Genomic DNA, 25,127 nt, shown 5'->3' with positions numbered 1-25,127 from the left:
ATGTGTTGTATGTTGCTGTTTGGGGTTGAGGTTGGAGTGTTAATGGGGAAGGTATAAGATCTGGGTTAGAGGGCGTGAAAGGAGAGATTGGGGACAAAGGAAGGGGAGTACTGATTGGGGATAAAGGCAAAGGGAAATTGGGAGTGGGTAAGGGTGTTTGCTGTGGTTGGGGAGGTGGGAGTGGGGTTACTGGAGGGCAGGTAGAACATGTCCGAGTGTTTGTGTATTGGTTTGTGTCAGCAAGTGTTGTACAAGTGAGGCGGGCCCAGTTTTTGCACATATTGCACTGAACTGAGCCCTTTGTCTGTCTGCTCGAAGTAATGGGTTTAGAGCATGTTGGGCATGTGTATTTTGTGGTGGGCCCAGGATTGCTCTCTACATCTCTGGCTAAAAGTAGAAGAGGGGTGATTGCCGGAAAATCACCCCTCGGTGCAGAAAAAATTTAACATTGCATGTTGAGAAAAAGGATTGTGGTACACCCCAAGGCAGTCGTAGCTCCTCTTGGGGATCGGTGCCACCTGCGTAGAGTCGGTGGCCAGGGCTGGTTGCCGCCGTTTGGCCCCCAACTCTTGGGGTTGGGGGGTGGTCCCACGACGTAGACGCTGCGGCTCCAGGACCATCAACCCTACCTGGAAAGGAAGTTGAGAGGTAGGGTTGATGAAAGAGTATTGGGATGGTTTGGACACATGGAAAGAATGAGTGATGAAAGATTAGTAAAAGAGGTGTGGAATGCAGGTGGAAGGAGTGAACATGAAGGGGTGACCAAGGACGAGATGGATGGATGGGGTGAAAGGGGCATTGGGAAAGAGGGGAATGTCTGTTGAGGAAGGATGGACAAGGACAGAAGATAGGAGTGAATGGAGAATGGTTGTGTATTGATGATGCTGTAATGCATGAAAGGGAGTGGATGGGGGATGAGTGGTGAGGGAATGAAAAAATTATTTGATGCAGCCTGAAGGGATTTCTTCCCATCTTCTCTTTTTCTTCATGAGGGGATAGAGGTCACCGATTTAATGAAGCAGCCTTGCTGTGGATGTGCTGTCTTGCAACCCTGCTGACCCAGGGCTGTGGGCAAGATGCAGGGATGAGCCATCATCCAGGAGGAGCCAAGAGGTAGGGAGGGGGTGAATGGGAGTGGAGTATGCGGAGATGGAATGGATAGGAGTGGATTTTATGCCTTTGTTTTTTGGCTACCTCCCTTGTAAGGGAAGCCTTTGGTATATGTATGTACAGTCAAACATTGAAAGCCAACCATGCTTAATACCTGATCACTCCCCAAAAGTCAGGTACAATATTTTCTTCACATATTTAAACATTCAACCTAAATATCATTCCTCCAATCATTTATTATTTGTTTACTGTGTCTGTCAGTCTACAGGTTTTGGTATTTCCTTATTGGTTGGCATAGTAGAAGTATGACTCTATGTGTCTTCATCTTGAATATTGTCTGTCAACTTTTCTACCAAAAGCAACTTTCTTCTTGTGCTCTCAATTCCTTTCAATAGGAAAGGAATGTCTTTCTGATGATATACAATATACCTTTTATCTATATTTCTTCAATGCAGTTACACTACAGGCCCTAATTAATTATTAGTATAGTATTGCACTTTTTACAGGTCAATATACCTTTATCTAAAAAGCTTGGGACCATAAGTGATTTGAATTAGGACTTTTTTTATGTTTATTTGTATCTACAACATAGGACAGCTTGAAGATGAGGTCATTAAGCAACACTGACGAATCCACACCATCAGCATACAATCCAGATACTTAAAAGTAATAATTGTTGCCATGAGTTTCATTGGCTAAAACCTGCAGCCTCAGCAGGTGGCAGTTACCATTAGGTCTTCTCACAGATCTCTGGGAAGAAACTGCAGACTGTTATTTGTGTTCTATTAGTGTGGGACTGTTTTTGTCTCACCAGCTGAAAGTAGTAGAAAGGGAGCAATTGCCAGCTCTCCATTTGTAACAAGATGCAAGACATACAATTGAAAATAGATTTGGGGCCTATTCCAGACACTAAGAGTCAGCCCATCAGGGCTGCATCCCCTTGAAGGTAGTAAGGGGGTTGACAGGCTTTGAAAATGGGCGGGACTACCTGAAGCAGGTACCCATCGTTAGTCCTAACTCAAAAGTATATACAGTATTGTAACATGCCAGATAATTTTATACAGCAGCCCCTTCCTCTTAATTAAAAAGGATTACAAAGAGCATGCCAACAGGATGTTTTTGGTCCATAACTAGGTTGGATGTGGGAGAAAAAAAAAAAAAAAATTATAACACTGGTCTGCATCATTTTTGTTGTCAGGATTTTCTTGACTGATTCCTAGTAAAATAAATGTGCTGAATTCAAATCTGAAATCAGTTTTCTTTGATCAGCTCTAATTTTCATGCTATCTATTTTTCCATTTTTTGTATGTTTTTCCATTAGTTACTTTTACACAAATAACAAAGTAACTTTCTGAAAAGGTTACAAATTTAATTATGTATTAAAGTAAATAAAAGTAATTGGTTACTATAGAAAAGTTAACATATACATTCAAGGACCTCAGGCAATGATTTGTATGGCTGTGTTGTCATATTTTTCATTATTTCAGCAGATGATCAGTTCTCATTCAGTGTAGGAATTGGAGGTGTGCAGCTTTATAAATCTATACATGAGAACAAGGAAACACCTCTGTGCTTACAAAAAAGAAGTTGTGTTTTATGAATGACCGCTATGGTATAAGTATCCAGTTTGATATAGTGTATTAATGTACAAAATGGAGGAAGGAAAAGAAGAAAAAATGAATAATGAATCAACAAAGAGAGGATTGGACATGAGCAGAGTCGAATCACCACTAGGAGTGATACCATAGAAAACTTGTTTGAATGATACCCCAAAGTCAACTCAAAGGTGGAACAATGTTTTTTCAGGGTTTCAAAGAGAAAGGACAATTAGGTAAAGGGTTAGATGTAGAAAGAGAAACTAGGTATAGCAATGTACTGAGGAATTGAGACATTAACAACTTGGAACTAATAGAATTAAGAATTTATTGTAGAACAATGTACAGAGAGATAACCAATCTATGAAAAGCTAATGAAGAAATGAGCAGAGTGCTTAATGATCTAAAAAGTAAATTAAGTATGATCAGAAATGATAACGAAAGAAAGAAAAATGAAGACAGAAACAAAAACGAGGAACTGAAAAAAAAGAGATCAAAGAACAAATACAAGTAGTTGCTGAAAAAGTTGGAGAATCAAAGAAATGGATCTCCTAGAAATAAAAAATAAAAAAAATGGAAACAAGAGCAACAAAATCAGAAAATAAAATTTAAAGAAATAGTACAATAGCAGGTAGAGAAAAATGCTAAAGAAATGGTAAAGTAATTAAAGAAAAGGAAAACTGGGTAAGAGGCACAGTGGATATAAAAAAAGTGCATCATAGTTTATAGTATTAAAGAAAAACTTAATGTATACAAATACAAAAGAGAAAAATTGCAAAGGAAATTCTGAAAGAGGGACAAGAATTGGACAAAAATTGATATGCATAGAATGGGACAATACTCTAGAGAAACACACTATAGGCCACTAAAAGTCAAACTAAGGACTCAAATGATAGTTGAAGAGGTACTATCAAAAGCATCAAAGCTAGCAAATAGTGAAAATTATAAAAAAAAAAATGTATGGATAAAAAAGGAAATGAGTGATGAGGAAATAGAGAAAGAAAAAACACTTGGAAATTAAGCAAATGAGAAAAATGAGAGAAGAACCAACTGAAAAGAATGATTTTTTTTTTTTTTTTTTTTTGAGAGAGAGAGAGAGAGAGAGAGAGTACTGGACCTGAGGGTGAGAAAATGGTACATCAAAAAAAGAAAATTCAAAAAAGAGAAGAAAGAAAAAATTAAAAACATATACATAGATGGTATGATTTCAGGACTAAAAATAAACAACTGTTAATAGAGAAACCAGACATAATGGGAATTGTGGAGACAAAAGGTCCACTACCATTACTGTGGGACAAGGTAAAACCATTGGGCAAAAAATAGAATGGAGAAACGAGGTGAAGAAGTCATGTTTTTTACAAAAAAAAAGGTTTAGATGTGATGAAGATAACAGAAGGAAAAAACATGGAAGTGATTATGATTAAAGTTGAAAACAAATTTGAAAAGTAGAAATTTTATTGTAATATATGTCCCCCAAAACACAGGCTTGGACTGATAGTGATCATTCGAAAATACTGGAAGATACAAAGAATGCATTAATTAAATTATTGAAAGGAGGAAACAGTAATTATGGGTGACTTTAACTCAAAGGAAATAGTTGGGAAGAAATGACAGTGAAAGGTGGAGAGGAACTTTGGGGAAATATTCTACTGGATATGACCATTGAATACAGACTGACTCAATGGGTGAAGGAAAATACCAGATACAGAAACAACGAAGAACCATTGAGACTGGATTTAATATTTACATCAAAGCCTGAAATCGTGGATAAAATAGAATACAAGACAACAATTGGGAAGAGTTACCACATACTAATAGAGTTCAAACTAAAATAACAAATTGATGTGAGAAGAAATGAGACATAGAAATGGAAGACTAATGTACAACAAAACAGATTTTGTAAAACATAAAAAAAAAAATTATATGCTAACTGATTTTTTTTTTAAATAAACAAAGATGGAAGAGAAATGGAACATATTAAAAGAAAAATACAAAGAGGGAACAGAGAAATATGTACCAAAAGAAGAAACAAAAATGGGTATACATAAAGTGTTGGTATAACATAGTGTAGTAAGGCTAAATATAGAAGAGACAAAACCTGGAAAAGATGGAAAAAAGACAAAATGACCAGATGATGGCAAATATACATCAAACTAAGAAATATGCTGGGAAAATAAAAGAAACTCTGAAAAAGACATAATAGAAAAATGCAAGGACCAACCCAAACTATTCTACAAGTATGCAAATGACAAATTAAAAGATAAGCAAAATAGTGAAGCTGCACAAAGGAAATAATGAATACAGTATATAGATGTAGAAATGGCTGAAATTATGATCAAACATTTTAAATCTGTATTCACAATTCAAAGTTCACAAAATTGGAAGGACAGAAAGATCCCCCCCAATGAAAGATAATGGTGACACAGAAATAAGGGACCAAATAAAAAACCTCGGTGTCAAAAAGGCACATGGGCCAAATGGAATTGCAAATTGGATATTGAAAGACTGTATAGATGAACTATGCTAAAAAGTGATCAAAAGTAAATGGATTAAACATTTGGAGAACAAAATACTAAATCCAAAAATAATTTGGATTTAGATGTGGAAGATCATGTGTCACAAACTTGATATGCTTTTACTTGAGGCTAGTAGAAATAATACAAGAAAGGGATGGATGGGCAAACTGTGCCTTCTTAGATTTACAAAAAGCATTTGACAAAGTACCACACAGTAAACTACTAAGAAAAATTGAGGGCAGAAACTATACAAGAATTTAAGATCAAACTGGGTGCTGAAAGATACAAATGCAGGTCACTACGAGCATAGCTCTTTTCCCATAAAATACTACTAGGTAAATACATGCTTATATGTGTGTATTTTATAAATTTATCAACTATTGTAGGGATTTGACAATGAACAGGAGATCCAAAAATTATCCAAACAGGTTTTGCTACATTTGTGGCAAAGTAAGAATGCCTGATCAACATTCGAAAATTACTCAGTTTGTAAAATCATGTTACCACGCCTATTTTGGAATCCGAATTGGAGATCAAGATAAAAGGTTTGCTCCTCATACATGCTGTGAAGATGATGGAGTAAGGGCAAATTGAAATCCCTACCTTTTGATATTCCCATGGTGTGGAGAGAAGGGGCAGTTCATGCGACAGGTAACCTCATGTTTGAAACTAATAACTATAACTTAAAGTCAATACTCTCATTAATGTATTTTAAAAAAAATTATATTTTGACATACAGTATTTTAAATTTCTAAAAACCTGTGGGACTTTGACATTTTACCTACAGTACATGAAATTTACTGGTGTAAATAAGAACAAGCACCATTTTGTGTATACTGATATCCCATCTCCCAGAAAGCCAGTGCTTCATGGTCCAGAAATTCCAATACCAAGTGTACCCAAGGACATAGATATTGCTGAAGACTGTGATACTCATCTTGAAGATATTGACACCTCTTCATTGTATGAACCTCCAATGCTTGATGAGAACCAACCAAAACCTTTAAGTCAAGCACAACTGAATGACTTAACAAGGGATTTAGGGTTATCAAAAGAGTCTGCCTAGCTACTTGGATCATGTCTTGATGAAAACAATTTACTTGCATCAGGCACTACATATTTCTGGTATCACCAAAGAAACTTGCAATTTTTTTCACTTCATGACAACTTTTCATTAGTATATTATAGTGATATTTGAGGACTAGTTGAACCCTTGGGTTTAATTTATAGTCCAGTGGAATGGAGACTCTTCATTGATTTGTCAAGTCAAAGTTTAAAACCTGCCCTTTTAAACATTGGCAATAAGATTGCATCTATTCCTGTTACACATTCAGTTCAATTATGAGAACATTTTTGAAAGGGTATAGAAGAAAAAGCAACAAATACAATTATACTATAATGTAAGGATTTTTACAAGTGTATCTTTACAAATAAGAAATAAGTACAAAACAGAAATAAAAATACTTTATAATAGAAGTTGAAATCTTATCTTTTATAAGATGTAAAAGACAATAAAAATAGAAATTCTATTGGATTTTTTTACATAGATATAGGTTTGCAATTCAAAATAACTACAAAACATACCGGTAATAAAAAAATCTTAAAAAAAAAACAGCTGATGAATTTCTTTACATGAAATTGTAAATCTTTAAAGGAATAGTGAATATACAGTAGAAATAAAAAGAAAATCTATAGTGTAAGACTTTACATGAAAAGAATGAAAAATACATGAAAAGAATGAAAAATGCCTAAAATAACAACATTTAATTGTGGTTTGATAAAGAAATTAGGAATGCCCTAAGAAACTAAAACGAAAGTTAAGGATTTACTTAAACTAATCACATTGTTCTTAAAAATAGAATGGCTTCTGCCAAGTCCTCCTTCATTGAAGCCCTCAAATCAAATTTGATTATCTTTAGAGCAGAGAACAGTCTTTCATCACTGATTTGCATTGCTGTTAAAGTTCTTGCTACATCCCAGATAATCTCTGGATAAAGTGAGATGGCTTCCTCTACGGTAAGTTTCAATGATCAGTCATACTGTTCCACTTCTTTTTTAGGCACTAAGAACATCTTGCTGAAGTTTTCCCTTTAGAACATCTACTGGTTGTATTTTACTTTGTTGTACAATCACTCACTGTTGCTTCACCTTTTTGTCCAAAACAGCTTCAAAATGTAATTCTTCATTTGATTCTGAAGAGGTTCCTTCAAGTTTAAGTTACTGATATTGTGAGCATCATCTTTAGTTTCAGCTTCAGGTAGTCTGAGGTCTTTTCATGTGACATGCTAGTTCAATCAGTGCTTGTTTTCCTAGATGAGTTTGCTCACTGCTTAGTAGGATTTGGTTCATTGGATCAATGTAAATACCAGCTAGTAAAAATTTATTGTCCATTAAGAGAGACTCTTCTTTTCATTGAAAGAACAATCTCATCAGCAATTAATTCTCCTTTTTTGTTCAGGCTAAATATCAACTTTTTCCACTCCAACAAGAACCCACCAGGGGTTAATTCTTGAGATTGCAAATTCTTGGTAATAACATAAGGCTGATAAAGCAGACTTTCTAGTTCTTGTACTTATGCCTACTGGTTTTCAGTTAGTGAAACATTCTGGTTATCTAGATCCTCAAGGAAAGTTTTTAGTTCAAGTAAGTGTAGGAGCTGTCAAAAGTTTTTATGAGAGTAGTAGAACATGTGTCAGGATTAGAAATGGAGAGAGTGGTTCGAGGTAAAGGTGGGACTTTGTCAGGGATGTGTTATGTTGCTCTGGCTGTTCAAGTTATACATGGATGGGGTGGTGCGAGAGGTAAATGCAAGGGTGGTGGGTCAGGGATTGGAGATGGTTAAAGAAAATGGAGAAAAGTGGGAGGTAAGCTAGCTGTTGTTTGCAGACGACACTGAGCTTGTGGCAGGATCAGAGGAGGAAGTTGGTGACAGAGTTTGGGAGAGTATGTGAAAGAAGAAAATTGAGATAGATGTGGGTAAAAGTAAGGTTATGAGATGTACAAGGGTGAAAGTGGCAGCAGACTGGAAATGAGCACTTAAGGGAGAGCGACTGGAGGAAGTGGATAGTTTTAGATACTTGGGTGCAAATTGTTAAAAGTTATGGGTATTATATAAACGCTTAGAAAAGCACTTAACTGTTTATTGGTCTTCAAAGGCACAATGCACATGACACAAATAAGTTTATGTTCAGACGTAATATACACATCAACCTCTCCACACCGTGGCTTTACCATGACTAACTTGCAAAAGCGTAATGTCTCCCTTAGAGCGGGAAATCTCTCAGGCCTAGCAACTGAACTTTGTTATACATGCAAATTAAGTACAGATTATACAATAAATCAAATGACAAAATTCTTACTATACATTGCATTGTACATTCAATCAAAAACAATACAAGAGGCACAATAACAAATATTCATATTTCAACACAAATGTGGCAGGAAAGGGTGGAGTGGAGGTAGAATGTAGATTGAGAGAAGTGAGTAAATGCCTTGGTGGATTAAAAAGTGTAATGAGGAATAGACATTTGGGAATGGATGCTGAGAAGAGACTGTATGAATGAGTGATTGTGCCAACAGCACTGTATGGAGCAGAAACATGGAGCATAAGAGAGGAAGAGAGAAGGAGTTTGAATGTGTTTGAGATGAGGTGTCTGAGAAGTATGATGGGGGTTACTAGGCTAGAGTGAGAAATGAGGAGGTAAGGAGAACAGAGGTGGTAAGGGAGTTTGGACACATGGAGAGATTGAGTGAAGAAAGACTAGTTAAAGAGGTATGGAAGGCAGATGTGGAGGGAGTGAACATGAGGGGGTGTCCTAGGATGAGATGGATGGATGGGGTGAAGGGGGCTTTGGGGAAGAGGGGAATGTCTGTTGAGGAAGGACGGGAGAGGACAGAAGACAGGGGTGAATGGAGAATGGTTGTATATGGATGATGCTGTGATGCATGAGGTGGAATGGGTGGGAGGATGGGGGGTGAGGTAGTATGTGTGAGAAAATTTGACGCAGCCCGAAGCAGCGTTGCTGTGGATGTGCTGTGTCTTGCAACACTGCCTCTGACCCAGGGCAGTGGACAAGGTGCAGGGATGACCCATCATCCAGGAGGTGCTAAGATAAGAGGGAGGGTGGGAGGGGGCTGGAGTGTATTTAGGGATGGAATGGGTGTAAATGGTTTTATGCCTTTTTCTCTTTGGCTGCCTCCCTTGTAAGGGGGAAAAGCCTTGTTATATGTATGTATGTATGTAAGTGTTTGATCAAATATGTGCTACCCCAGCATGTTGCTTGATCTAAAAATGTCCCTTTTCCAGCTTGTCTCTTGAGAATAGCATCAGTTTTTGGTGTTCTGGCTGCAACTGTTACTTGCCTCAGCTTTCCAATGATGGCAGCTGCATGTCAATCCTTCAATCCATCTCTTATTGCCAGTTACAGTGAATGTATAGAACAGACAAGCAGGGAGGAGTTGTCATAATACTGACCAAAAAGGGTCTAAATATGACAAAGATAAATGTAGGTCAAGGCAATGTAGAATTAATTATGATCAAAATTGTAAACAAAAAGATGAAAAGCAGAAAATTTGTAGCAGTGTATGTACCACCAAAAACGCAGGCTTGGTCGGATAGCGAACATTCTAAATTACTGGAAGACAATGAATGTGCTAAATGAGTTACTGAAAGAGGGTGGAAACATAGTAATCATGGGCAATTTTAATGCAAAGGATATAATCTGAGAAGAAATGATAGTAAAAGGGGAGAAGATCATTGGAGCAGCATCCTACTAGATATGGCCATCAAATACACCCTAATACAATAGGTTAAGAAAAATACTAGATAGAGAAACAATGAGAAACCGTCAAAACTAGACTTAATATTAACTTCTGAACCAGATATTGTGAACAAAATGGAGTATAAAACACCAATTGGAAAGAGTGACCATATACTAATAGAGTTTCAATTAAAAGAACAGAACAATGTAGGTAGAAATGATAAGCATAGAGAAGGAAGATTAATGTACAATAAAACGGATTTTGAAAAACTAAGGAAAAAAAAATCCAAAACACTAACTGGGACAAATTATCTAAAGAGGAAACAAAGATGGAAGACAAATGGAACATATTCAAAGAAAAGTACAAGGAAGGCATTGACAAATATATACTGAAAAAGAAACAAAAAGAAATTTATATAAAGTGCTGGTATAACAAAAGGTGCAGCGAGGCTAGAGACAGCCTGGAAAAGATGGAAAAAAAAAAAAAAATCCAAATGGCATACATATAAAACTTAGGAACAAATATGTGAATATACGCAGGAAAGAAAAAAGAAATTATGAAAAAGATATTATAGACAAATGTAAGGATCAACCTAAACTCGTTTACAGATATATAAATGAAAAACTAAAGGCAGAAGTCATGATCAGACATTTCAGGTCAGTTTTTACAATTGATAGCCCACAATTTTGGAAAGATAGAAAACAAGAAAGATCACCCAAAATGAAAGAAATAAAGGTAACACAAAAAGAAATAAGATCAAATAAAAAACCTAGATGTCAGGAAATCACATGGACCAGATGAAATTGTAAATTGGATACTGAGTGTATAGACGAACTGACAGAAACTATACGAGATATTAGACTTCTCACTCAAAGAAGGAAAGGTACCGTAAGATTGGAAAGATGCAAACATACATATACATACATATACCAAACGCTTTTTCCCCCTACACGGGGGGTAGCCAAAAAGAAAAAGGCATAGAAACCACTCCCACCCATTCCATTTCCTATATATTCCACTCCCCTCCATCCTCCTCCCTCCCTCTTATCTTGGCACCTCCTGGATGACGGGTCATCCCTGCACCCTGTCCACTGCCCTGGGTCAGAAGCAGTGTCGCAAGACACAGCACATCCACAGCAGTCCGCTTTACAACTTCGGTGACCCCCCCCCTCTCTCTCTCTGTCCCCCCATGCAGAAAAGGAGAAGATGGGGAGAAATCCCTTTGGGCTGCGTCAATTTGTTTTTTCTCATACACACTTCCCCACCCTCCATCCCCCACCCACTCCCCCTCATGCATCACAGCATCATCTATACACAACCCCTCTCCATTCACCCCTATCTTCTGTCCTCTCCTGTCCTTCCTCCACAGACATTACTCTCTTTTGTAATGCCCCTTTCACCTCATCTATCCATTTCATCCTAGGACGCCCCCTCATATTTTACTCCTTCCACCTCTGCCTTTCACACTTCTTTTACTAATCTTTCTTCACTCATTCTTTCCATGTGTCCAAATCATCCTAATACTCTTTCATCAACCCTATCTCCCAGTTCCCTTTCCACCCCTGTTCTCCTCATCTCCTCATTTCTCACTCTATCCAGCCTAGTAACCCCTATCATACTTCTCAGACATTTCATCTCAAACACATTCAAACTCCTTCTCTCTTCCTCTCTCATGTTCTATGTTTCTGCCCCGTACAAAGCTGTTGGCACAATCACTCCTTCATATAACCTCCTCTTAGCATCCATTCCCAGATGTCTATTTCTCATCATACTTTTCAAACCACCAAGGCATTTACTCGCTTCTCTCAATCTACATTCTACCTCCACCCCCTACTCCTCTCTTTCCTGCCACATTCGCACCCAAGTGTCTAAAACTATCCACTTCCTCGAGTCTTCCACCCTTAATGCTCACCTCCAGCCTGCTGTCACTCTCTCCCCCTGTACATCTCATCACCTTACTTTTGCCCACATTTATCTTCAGCTTCTTTCTTTCACACACATTCTCAAACTCTGTCACTAACTTCCTCAATCCCTCCTCTGATCATGCTACAAGCGCAGTGTCATCAGCAAACAAGAACTGACTCACCTCCCACTTTTCTCCATTTTCTTTAATCATCTCCAACCCCTGACCCACTACCCTTGCATTCACCTCTCACACCACCCCATCCATGTAAAGATTGAACAGCCAGGGTGACATAACACATCCCTGACGAAGTCCCACCTTTACCTCAAACCATTCACTCTCTCCATTTCTAATCCTAACACAAGCTCTACTACTCTCGTAAAAAATCTTGACTGCTCTTAACAGCTTTCCTCGTATCCCATATATCTGCAGTACCTCCCACAGTGCCTTTCTGTCTACCCTGTCATAAGCCTTTTCCAGATCCATAAAAGCCAAAAAAACATCCTTACTTTTTCCTATAGCTTTCTCACATATCTGTCTTACTACAAAAATCTGATCTACACAACCCCTACCTGTCCTAAACCCTCGCTGTTCCTCACCAATTACTCCCTCTGTTCATTTCCTAATCCTCTCAATCAAGACCCTCCCATAAGCCTTCCCAACTACACTCAACAAGCTGATCCTTCTGAAACTACTACACTCACACTTGTCCTCCTTTCCCTTGTAAAGTGGAACTATACAGGCACTCCTCCAGTCCTCCGGCACTCTACCCTCTCTTAAACAAACATTAAACTGCAAACATAGAACCAATATATAAAGGAGGAAATAGGGAAGATTCTTCAAACTTCATACCAGTATCTCTTACAAGCACAGTAGCAAAAATATGTGAAAAAGTCATCAGAAGTAAATGGACCAAACATTTGGAAGAAAAGAAAATAGTAAACCCTAAGCAATTTGGCTTTAGCAGTGGAAGATTGTGTACCACAAACCTAATTTGCTTTTACTTGAGATTAATTGAGATAATACAAGAAAGAGATGGCTGGGCAGATTGGTCCTTCTTGGATTTGCAGAAGGCATTCGATAAGGTACCACATAAAGAAATAAGAAAAATTGAAATAATAGGAATACAAGGTAAGTTGCTGGAATGAATGAAGCATTTTTTAATTGGAAAAAAAATGAGAGTGGTACTTAGAGACAAAAATTCAAACAGGGAAGATGTGAAAAGTGGCATCCCGCAAGGCACTGTATTGGCTCCTTTAATGTTTGCCATATATATAAATGATATGGACGAGGGGGTAAATTGTTACATGAACTTCTTTGCCAACAATGCCAAATTACACAAGAGAGTAAAAATGGAAGAAAATTGTAGATTGCTACAAGGAGACAAAATATGGGAATGGAGTCAGAAATGTGAGATGAACTTCAACATCAACCCATTCAACTCCGATAACAAGATGTCTTGTCATTTGGTCAAATAAAACAAAAAATCATAAAACACCAAAATGTTTGATCAAACACCAGAAAAATATGACGTCAATCCTCGCTTCGCTGCGAGCGAAGCGAGGATTGACGTCATATTTTTCTGGTGTTTGATCAAACATTTTGGTGTTTTATGATTTTTTGTTTTATTTGACCAAATGACAAGACATCTTGTCATCGGAGTTGAATGGGTTAAGAAATGTAGCATAATGGAATTTGGAAAAAGCAAAAATAGAGTATCGGGTCAATATAAAATTGGAAACAAAGAAGTAAAAAAAGTCAATTCAGAAAGAGACCTGGGAGTAATCACCTCAAGCGACTTGACACCTGATAAATATGTCAATAAATTATTTGGAGAGACTTTTAACTTACTAAGATCAATGAAAGAGGCCTTGGACTACATAGATGAGGAGATAGTTAAAAAAAATAGTGGTTACACTGATAAGACCTAAACTAGAATATGCCGCAACATTGTGGTCACCCAGTACAAAGAAAAACATAAGAAAATTAGAAATAATCCAAAGGTCAGCGACAAAAAATGGCACCTACACTGCCAAATCTGACATACGAACAAAGATTAGAGAAATTACATCTGTCAACACTGGAACAGAAGAGAAAAAGGTGATTATTGACCATTTACAGAATTATGAAAGGGATGGAAAATCTCGATAGAAATGACTTATTAAAGTGGGACAGAAGAGAAACAAGAGGGCACAAAAAGAAACTAAAGAAGGACACTTATAGAAGAGACCTGAAAAAGAATAGCTTCCCACATAGTGATTGATGTCTGGAACCAATTAAATGGAGAAACAGTGAATGCCAAAACTATACACGATTTTAAGAATAATTTGTATGTGGAGAGATACGAAAATGGGTCACTACAAGCATAGCTCTCATCCCGTAAAATACAACTAGGTAAAATACAGTGTATATGTTGAATTGGAAATAATTCAGCTACTTCTTCAACAATATTTTCTAAAACAATACATTCTCCTCTGGCTCTTCAGTTAGTTTTGTTGAGGTTTCAGGAATGTTCTCTTCATCATTACACATTTTTGTACTTTCTTCAGTTGCTTTATTCATTTTCTCAATTGTGCTCAGCATATTCGAAGCATTATCAGTTACAATACATAGAACTTGCTCTTTTTTAATTTCAAATTTTTCTAATACATCTTCCACCAACTTATGAAGATATTCACTAGTGTGATGTGCCTGAGTATCTTTTACTCCCAATGTCCATGTCACTACCCTATTATTCTTGTCAACAAACCTCACATTAATGGCAAAATAGTTGACTGTGGTGTGTGCATGCATCAATTTTTATATAGACAAAGCATCCCTTTAGACTTTTTCTAAGTTCGTCTTTCTTATTCTTAGCCTCTTCAATTACAAGTCTCTCTATACTGTCTCTATCCAGTGAAACTCCAACTTTTCTAGCCATTTCTCCATTTAAACCAAGAAAGGCTGGTTGTGAGAAAAATGATACAGGTACACTATTTTTGACCACCATTTCAATTATGTAACTCTTAAACCTCTGTGATGCCATTGTTATGGTAACTTATCTGTAGTAAAGAAAGTTGATATTTGGGATTGTCTTCCAGAAGATTTCTCATCCTTCTTAGCTGAAGTAGATGGAATGCTTGCATTACTGTCGTCTTTATCTTTCCTATTTACTACTACTAGCTCCTTAGGATAGCGTTGCAAGTGTCTTTTCAGGTTTGATACTCTTGAAGGAGCACTTTTTCCGGAGCCATTGAAACTACTGATTTTCAATTCACAATTTTTCACCATCGTCATCATCTATGATACACTGACACTGATTATATTTTCCATCTGCTGTGACTGTAAAGTATTCAAAGACTGCCAACTTTGTTGGGACTTTTTTGTCATTCTTGTATTTTTGGAAGATTATTTATGATCCCAACTTCAGTAACTTTTTAAATGTGAAAAATGAAATATTTCCTGAAAAGAAAAGAAAAGATAGGATAACTGATTAAATATCTGTAAAATTTGAAGTTAAACATATGATATATATTGGACTATCAGCCATATGCCAAGAAGAAAATATAGTGTCCCCTTAAATCTAACTACAGTCTTCCCTCGTTATTCGCGGGGGATACCTTCTCAAAAACCCCGCGAATACTATATTTGAGAAAACGATTGAAAATCTACGGAATATCACCGGCAAAATCGAACTCTCGTGCTTCATTCTAGCCACACTTCTCTATTCAGTTGAAACATGCTTTAAATGTCTTCCACTTATAATAGATTCACTTCTCATATACCAGCGGTTAACAAGTATGATTTAATAACATTTAATAAATTATGAATAATACAATATGGCCGGTGGCGGATTAACCATAAGGCAAACTAGGCACATGCCTTAGGGCCACAAAAAAATCCAGGCCATTTCTGGCAGTCCAAAAACATTTTGATTATGACAAAGAGAAAAATGTTACGTGTCAGTTATCGGTAATTAGCCACGTTGTCGTTGTGAAAGGTCTGAAGTTATTTACTATGTTTTAAGTGCTTTGGCTGTAAAACAATAAAATTCTTAAGTTTCGTAATCATCAGAACAACAGACATTTCTTTTGACGTTGTTTACATATTCTACATGTATGTTCTTGTCCATGTATGTTTCTGTTGGTGGCAGAAACTCACAGAGCTTCGAGTTTTTGTTCGACACATATTTTTGCCAAACGATTCATTGGAGTTTTTTTCTCATATTTTTATTGTAGTAGTGTTCCTCATTGTTGTATTAATATTTTCTCATTTTTCTCACGTTATGTTCCATCATATGTAAATCAGTTTAAAGTTTCTTTCTACCTAGATCTGATCTAGGTAGAAAGAAACTTTTCACTGAATGAATGATCTAGTAGATCATTCATTCAGGCTTCGAGGTTTTACTTGAGACATGTTTTTGTCAAGTGATTCATGGATACTTTTGCTTATATTTTTGTTACAGAATTGTCCCTCGCTGTTCTATTAACGTTTCCTCATTTGTTTAGACACAGTATATTCAGTTACATATAAAATAAGAGTTTTAAGGATTTTATTTTTTTATTTTTAACGACCAAGAACCAGTTTATCAGTCTGTAAGCTATGTATGTTGGGTTCACTGTGTTTTAATCATCGTTCGCCAGATCTCCTGCTTAGAGGTAAGAACCCGTGTGTTTTATATTACTTCTTGTGTTTAAAAGATTTGATGATAAGAGTAAATACTCCTCGAAACGTAACATCTGAAAATCAATTATGCTAGCTCAAGTACTACTATACAATCAAGGTTTTCAATCTGCTTGATTTGGTGACATTCCCTCGGGGGATTAATTTACATTCAATTACTTTGTTGTACATCTTGACACACACACACACACACACACACACTTCAGCGAATGGACGGCTTGGATGACGTTCTGAAGAAAACTGAAGTCTGTGGATCCCAACGCAAAGAGAAGTGCCTAGTGTTTTTACAGGGTGGGGGGGAAATTGCTCGTGGAGTAGTGGGAAAGTAGGGAAAGAGGAAAAGGGGAGGGATTACTGAGGGAAATGGAAGGAAATGAGGAGGGAGTAGACTTGGCCCAGCCAGACAAGCGAAAGGTAAACAAAAGACTGAGTGAGGATGAAATGTCTAATATAAATGTAAAGATTAGAAGTATAGAGAGGAGCAATACAGTAGAAAGTGACGAGAATATGTTCCAGGGATTTAAAGAGGGTGGGAGGGACACAACCCCCCCTCCCCCCCGACTGATAAGACTAGAGGAGAGAGTTGATAAGGTGATCGAGGACTTGGAACGTAAGTTAGGTAATGTTGACTCCATTTTCCAGAGAATTGAAAGGTTGGAACAACTAGAGAAGGCTAACAGAAACTTAACTGAAGAAATAGAGGACCTAAAAAGACAGTTAGGAAATGTAAAGGAGGAGAATGAGAAATTGAAGAAGAATAGTAATGAAAACAGAGAGAAAATAGCTAAAGAAGCTAAAAATTGGAGAACAACCCAAGAAGGGAATAAGGTTTCATTCACTGACATAGTCAAACAGCAATTGAAAGAACATAATGAAGACTCAGTTATTAAAGTGATGAGACAGAAGGAGAATATAGTAAGAGAATTAGCTGACAAAAAGAAATGTATAGTTATATTAGGAATGGAAGAGAAACATAACCCAGATAGAACCGCAAGAATCAAGGAGGAAAATGAAAGAGTAAGCAGTTTATTAAAATTAGTCCAGGAAGATGAACCAGAAATTATAAAGGAAATTGAGGAAAAATTCAGACTCGGAAAATATAGTACAGATAAGACCAGACCAATTAAGATTAAATTCAGGTCACAAACAACGGCAGAGAAAATTCTATCCAAAACAGGGAAACTAGCAACAAATGATCAATATAAAAAGGTATGGATAAAAAGAGAAATGAATAAGGAGGAAAGAGAGGCAGAAAAGCAGAAAAGAATTGAAGCTAAGGCAAAAAACGAGGAAAGAACGGAGTCAGAGAAAGAGAGATTCTATTGGAGAGTAGTGAACATGAAAATAAAGCAGTTCGACATACTAAAGAAAAACATAAGGGAAACAGAGAACACAATGGAAGTGGCAGAAAACTAAGAGCGTCTTACACAAATATAGATGGATTGATAACAGGATTGAATGAACTGAATGATTATTTGAAAGAAAAAGAACCGGACATAATGGGAATTGTAGAAACAAAATTAAAAGGCCCACTACCACCCAACAGTGTAGGACATGATGCATACAATTATTGGATTAGAAACAGAGAGAAAAAACAAGGGGGTGGAGTTATGTTCCTGACTAAGAAGGATATAAACGTGAAAGGTGTCATATATGGAAAGAATACAGTAGAGATGATTATGATAGAAGTGGAAGACCAAGATAAGAATAGCAGAAAATTTGTGATCAATTATGTGCCTCCGAAAACAGCCTCATGGGAGGAGAGTGAACATAAAAGTATGTTAGAGGACACAAAGATAGCATTAACTAAAATAATGGAAGACGGAGGAAGAATAATTATGATGGGCGACTTTAATTGCAAAGAAATCTGCTGGGAAGAAATGACAGTAAAGAGTGGTGATGACTCATGGGGAAATGCTCTACTTGAGATGATTACTGACCATTCAATGACACAATGGATACAAGAGAACACTAGGTATAGAAATGAAGAAGAACCATCGAGGCTAGATTTAATAATTACATCTGAACCTAGAATAGTGGACAAGATTGAATATAAGACACCAATAGGTAAAAGTGACCACATATTGATTGAACTGGAACTTAATGAAGAAAATTATATGAAAAGAAATGAACAATATAGAAAAGGAAGAATGATGTATGAAAAAACAAACTTTAATAAAATAAGAGAATTCTTCCAACAAGAAAACTGGGAAGAAATATACAAAGAAGAAACATCAGTGGAAGAGAAATGGAATATTTTGACAAAAATTTACAAAAAAGGAGTGGAAAAGTATGTCCCAAGACAAAAAACAAGAAAAAGAATATGTAAAATGCTGGTACAACAAAAGTAGTAGGGAGTTAAAAGACAAAAGAGACAAAGCCTGGACCAGATGGAAAAAAGACAGAAGACCTGAAAAATGGAAAATATATACTGGTTATAGAAATGAATATGTACAAAAGTGCAGAGAGGAAAAAAGAAAATATGAAAAAGATGTTATAGAAAAGTGTAAAGATCAACCAAAACTATTCTACAGATTTGTAAACAATAAACTGAAAAACAAACAAGACTTGGAGAAATTAAGACAAGGAGGAGTTGAATACACTGAGGAAATGGAAATGGCAGAAATTATTAACAAACATTTTAAATCAGTGTTTACAAGGGAAAATATACAACCTGAAGAGATTGAGTGGAAAGAAAAAGTCCCCCCTATGGAAGAAATAGAAGTAACAAAGAATGAAATATTGACACACTAGGGTAATTTTGATGTCAGAAAATCGCATGGGCCAGATGAAATAGCAAACTGGATTCTGAAAGAATGCAGGAATGAACTGGCAGACAAAATACATAGCATAATAAGCAGTTCCTTAAAAGAAGGAAAAGTTCCAGAAGATTGGAAAAAAGCAAATATAGTACCTATATATAAAGGAGGAAATAAAGAAGAACCTACCAACTATAGACCAGTCTCTCTAACAAGTACAATAGCAAAAATTTGTGAAAGAATTATCAAAAGTAGATGGGTAAAATACTTGGAAAAAAACAACGTACTAAATCCAAGGCAATTTGGATTCAGACAAGGACGATCATGCGTCACCAATTTAATATGTTTCTATTCAAGGCTAATAGATATAATACAAGAAAGAGATGGATGGGCTGATTGTGCATTTCTAGACCTAAAAAAAGCTTTTGACAAAGTACCACATAAGAAGTTGCTTAAGAAATTAGAATATGAAGGAGGAATACAAGGTAAATTGCTAAATTGGATGGAAGACTTTTTGCAAGAAAGAAAAATGAGAGTAGTGATAAGAGATCAGCACTCAAAATGGAATGAAGTAATAAGCGGTGTCCCGCAGGGAACAGTTCTGGCCCCAATAATGTTTGCTATATATATTAATGATATGGATGAAGGAATTGAAAGCTATATGAGCTGCTTTGCAGATGATGCAAAACTACTGAAAAGAGTGAAAACTGAAGAAGATTGTGAATCACTACAGAGAGATCTAAATAAAGTACAAGAATGGAGTAGGAAGTGGGAGATGGAGTTCAATACAAAAAAGTGTAGTATAATAGAATTTGGAAAAAGCAAAAACAGAATAACAGGATCATATAATTTGGGAGAAGAAGGAATAAAAAAAGTAGAAAATGAGAAGGACCTGGGAGTCATTGTTATGAATAATATGTCACCTGAGAAACATATAAATAAGATTTTTGGAGAAACTTATAATTTAATAAGAACAATCAAAGTGGCATTTACATACCTGGATGAAGAAATGGTGAGGAAAATCCTAATCACCCTGATAAGACCAAGATTGGAATATCCAGCAACGATATGGTCACCAAGTACAAAAAAATGTATAAAAAAACTTGAAAGAATACAAAGAGCAATCACAAAACTGGCACCAACACACTCAAAACTATCATATGAAGAGAGACTACAAAAACTTAAACTACAGACACTAGAGCAAAGAAGAGAGAGAGGAGATTTGATAGCTATTTACAGAATCATGAAAGGCATAGAAATTACTGATAGAGAGAATCTGATAAAATGGGATGACAGAAATACAAGAGGACACGGAAAGAAAATAAAAAAAGACAGCTATAGAAGAGATTTGAAAAAGAACAGCTTTCCTCACAGAGTAATAGACAGTTGGAACAAGTTAGATGAGAAAGTGGTGTGTGCAAAAACAATACATGAATTTAAAAATAGTTTAGATAAAATGAGATATGAAGACGGGACCCCACGAGCATAGCTCCCCTTCCCGTAAAATACAACTAGGTAAATACACACACACACATACACACACACACACACGGCTCGGTGGCGGATTGGTAAAGCACTGGCCTCACAAGCCAGAGAACCGGGGTTCGATTCCCCGGCCGGGCGGAGATAATTTGGGTTTGTCTCCTTTCACGTGTAACCCCTGTTCACCTAGCAGTGAGTAGGTACGGGACGTTAGTCAAGGAGTTGTGACCTTGCTGTCCCGGTGTGTGATGTGTGAGTGGTCTCAGACCTACCCAGAGATCGGCAAATAATGAGCTCTGAGCTCACTACCGTAGGATGGTGTCTGGCTGTCTCGACAGAGACTGCAGCAGATCCGAGGTGAATACACACACACACACACGCTCGGTAGCGGATTGGTACGGCTCGGTGGCGGATTGCTAACGCGCTGGCCTCACAAGCCAGAGAACCGGGGTTCGATTCCCCGGCCGGGCGAAGATAATTTGGGTTTGTCTCCTTTCACGTGTAACCCCTGTTCACCTAGCAGTGAGTAGGTACGGGATGTTAGTCAAGGAGTTGTGACCTTGCTGTCCCGGTGTGTGGTGTGTGAGTGGTCTCAGACCTACCCAAAGATCAGCAAATAATGAGCTCTGAGCTCGGTGCCGTAGGGTGGTGTCTGGCTGTCTCGACAGAGGCTGCGGCAGATCCGAGGTGAATTACACACACCTCACGTATAGTCAGACTAGTGACTATAGAAAGTGTCCCTGCTCCAACTTGAAAATAATTTATTCAAATTGGTTAATATATAAAATCTCAACTAATTTTTTTTTTTCCTTTTTTCAGGCTTTCTTCACGGGACTTCACCATGTCAATGTCAAAACGGAAAGGTGGTTGGGAAAGAGCTCAGGAATCAAAAAAGAAAAAACAAATGCAAGAAGATCTGTTGGCGAAAACACACAAATTAACTTCATATTTTCAAGTTGTAGACAAAGATGTTGGAAGCAGCAGTGGTGACTTAGATGACCAATCTCCTATTTCTCCTCCATCAGACACTGTCCAAAGCAAAGTTATTGGTGATGATGATGAATCTACAGCCACAAAAGAAGTTCAGAGTTCAGTTTCAAATGAAGCTGTACCAAATGATGTTGGGCTTTTTGGTCATATAACAAGGAATTTGCGTGAAGTATGCATCAGCATGGGCACTGACCATTCTCGAAATTTGGCAAATGATTATCCAAAAACAAAACGAGAATATTCTGGAGTGAACCGCTTCCTTAATCCTAGTGCCTTCACACGAGTTTTACCAAATGGAGAGGTAGTCAGTCGTGACTGGCTTGTTTATTCTCCAGCCAAGACTTGTGTTTTCTGTTTCTCATGCATTTTGTTCTCATCAGATAGAAGTATAAAGCTGTGTACCTCTGGTGATAATGACTGGAAGAATATAACTCAAAATTTGAAATCTCATGAAACAAGCACCAAACATATTGACTCAGTTCTGACTCTTGCTCATCGCTCTGCTGCTGCTGGTCGAATTGATGCTGAGTTTCACAAAAATATGATTGAGCAGCATAAATACTGGAAAAATGTGCTTACACATTGCGTTGCAACAATTGCCTTTCTTTATGAGAGAGGCAGTAATGAGATTAATGGGTCTGGTAACTGGCAATTATTTGGGAATATTGGAGTTGATTAGTCAATTTGATCCTTTTCTATCTCAGCATATTCGTCAACATGCCAACCGCGGACGTGGGCATTCATCTTACCTCTCAAAAACAATTTGTGAAGAACTTGTCATGCTGATGGGACACAAAGTGCTTGATGTTATCAAGCAGGAGATTTTGAAGTCGAGGTATTTCTCTATTTCAGTGGACTCTACACCAGATATTACTCATACTGACCAGCTGACAATCATTATTTGTCATGTCAATATGACAAATTATGAACCAGTGGAGCGTTTTCTCACATCCCAATTTCCAGTCACACAGGTCAGAATCTTGCTGATACTCTACTTCAGTACTTATCAGAAAGTATGAAAGCGAAACACGCCGAATACCTAAACGCAAGAAGCATATTAGTGAAGGAAGTGCTGCAGATGCTATGGAAAGTATGACAGGAAAGCAGAAATTTAAAGTTAACACTTAATCTCATCATCGATCAACTGAACAGTGCTTTGAAAAAACGCATTGAAGCATATTCAACCATGCAGCAGCGGTTTGGTGTTCTGACTGAGTTTGAATCAATGTCTGATGATATTGTGGCTGCAATTGAAAGACTTGTTGGTGTGTATGCGAGTGATCTTTCCTCTGACTTCTATTCAGAATTCTGTCAGTTTATCTGTTGGTATAAGGAACAAAGAAGAAATGTAGGAAAGAAGCGTCAACAGGTATTGCTCAACATATGTTCAAATTAATGCACAAAACTGGAAGTTCAACTGCATTTCCAAACACTGAAGTGGCTTTGCGAATTTACTTGTCACTGATGGCTACTAATTGCTCTGGTGAACGGTCATTTTCCCAGCTTACTCGAATTAAGGATGTAAAGCGATCCACAATGAGTCAGCACCGCCTTGGTGTGTTGGCACTTCTGTGCATTGAAAAAGATTTGCTATCCGAAACTGACTTCAATTCTATGATTGATGAGTTTGCTACTGTCAAAGCAAGAAAAGTGAAAATTTTATAATGTATACAAAAACACATGTACTGTATGTAGTAGTACCTTACCCTAACATATGTAAAATTGATAAGGTTTTGTTTAGAAATAAATGTTTACTAATGGATATTTGTTATTATTGTACAATATAAATTTTATCATTAGTTCAGGCCATATTTAAAAAAAAAATCTTGAAATTTGCCTTAGGCCCACAAGAGCCTTAATCCGCCACTGAATATGGCCAGAGACTATACCATTGCACTAATCCAGTGACCGTTAACAGAAACGATCTGGAGCACGACCGGGTCATTCCCCAACGGTCAATGGTGGAGCGTATTCCCTTTTGTCATAGAGACTCAAATTATCGGAAGGATCGCAAGTAAAAAGATTCGATGAAATAAGAATACATACTGTACTACCCAAGCGTCGTTATGAGAAATATGAAACTGGGAATAAATGCCAAGAGGAGATTATATAAATGGTTATTATGTCAACAGTATTATTATTTTTATCATTATTATTGTTATCATTATTATTACTCAGTGAGAGTAAAAAAAAGAACGTGGGTGTGCACGGAGAGAGAGAGCTATCGAGATACCCGCGCAGTGACACTGCAAATCTACACCCACGCAGCGTCGGGGGTGAGTCATTGAGTCAAACGGCTTGGTTCCGCTATCGGCCGCCAGAGGCAGACTCAATATACGTGTAATAAAACCTCTGGTGAATTTTATATTTTTATCCTTAAGTATCATACACACACAATATATCAGCAGTGACGCCTGGCCCGGCGTGCTCAGTCGACAGTCATTTTTTTCAATTGAAATCTGAGCCAAAGTGTAGAAATACAATCATATCCAACCACTAAAATATGCAGGCAATGAAACAAGACTCAATATACGTGTAATAAAACCTCTGGTGAATTTGATATTTTTATTCTAAAGTATCATATACAATAGTCAGCAATGACGCCAGGCCCGGCGCGCGCAGTCGACAGTGATTTTTTTTTCTTTATTGAAATCCGCGAATAGTAAAAATCACGGATAAAAAAAAAAAAACGCGAATAACGAGGGATGACTGCATATCTCATTTTCTCAATTTCATGCACTTAAATCCAAGAAAAAATGGATTCCATAAATGTGACAAATTAGAGGGACTTTATACATTTATCGAATCCATCATTATTAAAAGTACATGATGGCAATTAATCACTTTTCAGTTATAAAGTGTAAATTTAACTGGAGTCAGTGTCTGTACAATTTTACTGACTCCGACTCCAGGGACTCCTTATTTGCTTCTGACTCCGACTCCGACTCCACAGCCATGCCTTGTACATCTCATCACCTTTTACCCACATTTATCTTCAACTTTCTTCTTTCACACACTTTCCCAAACTTTGTCACTAACTTCCTCAATCCCTCCTCTGATTCTGCTACAAGCGCAGTGTCATCCGCAAACAGCTGGCTTATCTCCCGCTTTTCCCCATTTTCTTTAACCATCCCCCTAACCCACCACCCTTGCATTTACCTCTCGCGCCACCCCATCCATTTATAAATTGAACACCCAGGGCAACATAACACATCCCTGACAAAGTCCCACCTTTACCTCAAACCACTGACACACTCCACTTCTAATCATGACAAACACTATTGTAAAAACTCTTGACAGCTCCTAAAAGCTTTCCTCCTATCCCATATATCTACAATACCTCCCACAG

At 37.2% G+C, this 25,127-nt stretch overlaps 1 protein-coding gene across 2 annotated transcripts; it reads left to right on the top strand.

Moving 5' to 3' along the window:
• Nucleotides 1-978: 978 nt before the first annotated feature.
• Nucleotides 979-23,555, top strand: LOC143019494 (zinc finger MYM-type protein 5-like). Of its 2 annotated transcripts, none has more exons than XM_076175184.1 (2): nucleotides 979-1,113; nucleotides 21,608-23,518. In XM_076175184.1, the coding sequence occupies exons 1-2, from the start codon at nucleotides 1,034-1,036 to the stop codon at nucleotides 22,455-22,457; spliced, it is 930 nt and encodes a 309-aa protein (XP_076031299.1). In that variant the 5' UTR covers nucleotides 979-1,033; the 3' UTR covers nucleotides 22,458-23,518. The 2 variants fall into 2 exon arrangements, with proteins under 2 accessions (XP_076031299.1, XP_076031379.1); XM_076175264.1 differs by lacking the exon at nucleotides 979-1,113 and adding an exon at nucleotides 16,462-16,522 and having other exon boundaries at nucleotides 21,608-23,555.
• Nucleotides 23,556-25,127: the final 1,572 nt, after the last annotated feature.

The sequence above is a fragment of the Oratosquilla oratoria genome, chromosome 1 (assembly GCF_046742065.1).
Source record: "Oratosquilla oratoria isolate Oo_2021 chromosome 1, ASM4674206v1, whole genome shotgun sequence".
NCBI lineage: Eukaryota > Metazoa > Arthropoda > Malacostraca > Stomatopoda > Squillidae > Oratosquilla > Oratosquilla oratoria.
This window is presented reverse-complemented; position numbering and strand designations above follow the sequence as displayed.

What these genes read in the sequence shown, in the direction of transcription:
- LOC143019494 (XM_076175184.1), top strand. Translation starts at nt 1,034, where the DNA reads ATGTGCTGTCTTGCAACCCTGCTGACCCAGGGCTGTGGGCAAGATGCA. An exon ending in CATCCAGGAGGAGCCAAGAG is followed by an intron (nt 1,114 to 21,607) that starts GTAGGGAGGGGG and finishes TCCTTTTTTCAG; the next exon opens with GCTTTCTTCACGGGACTTCA.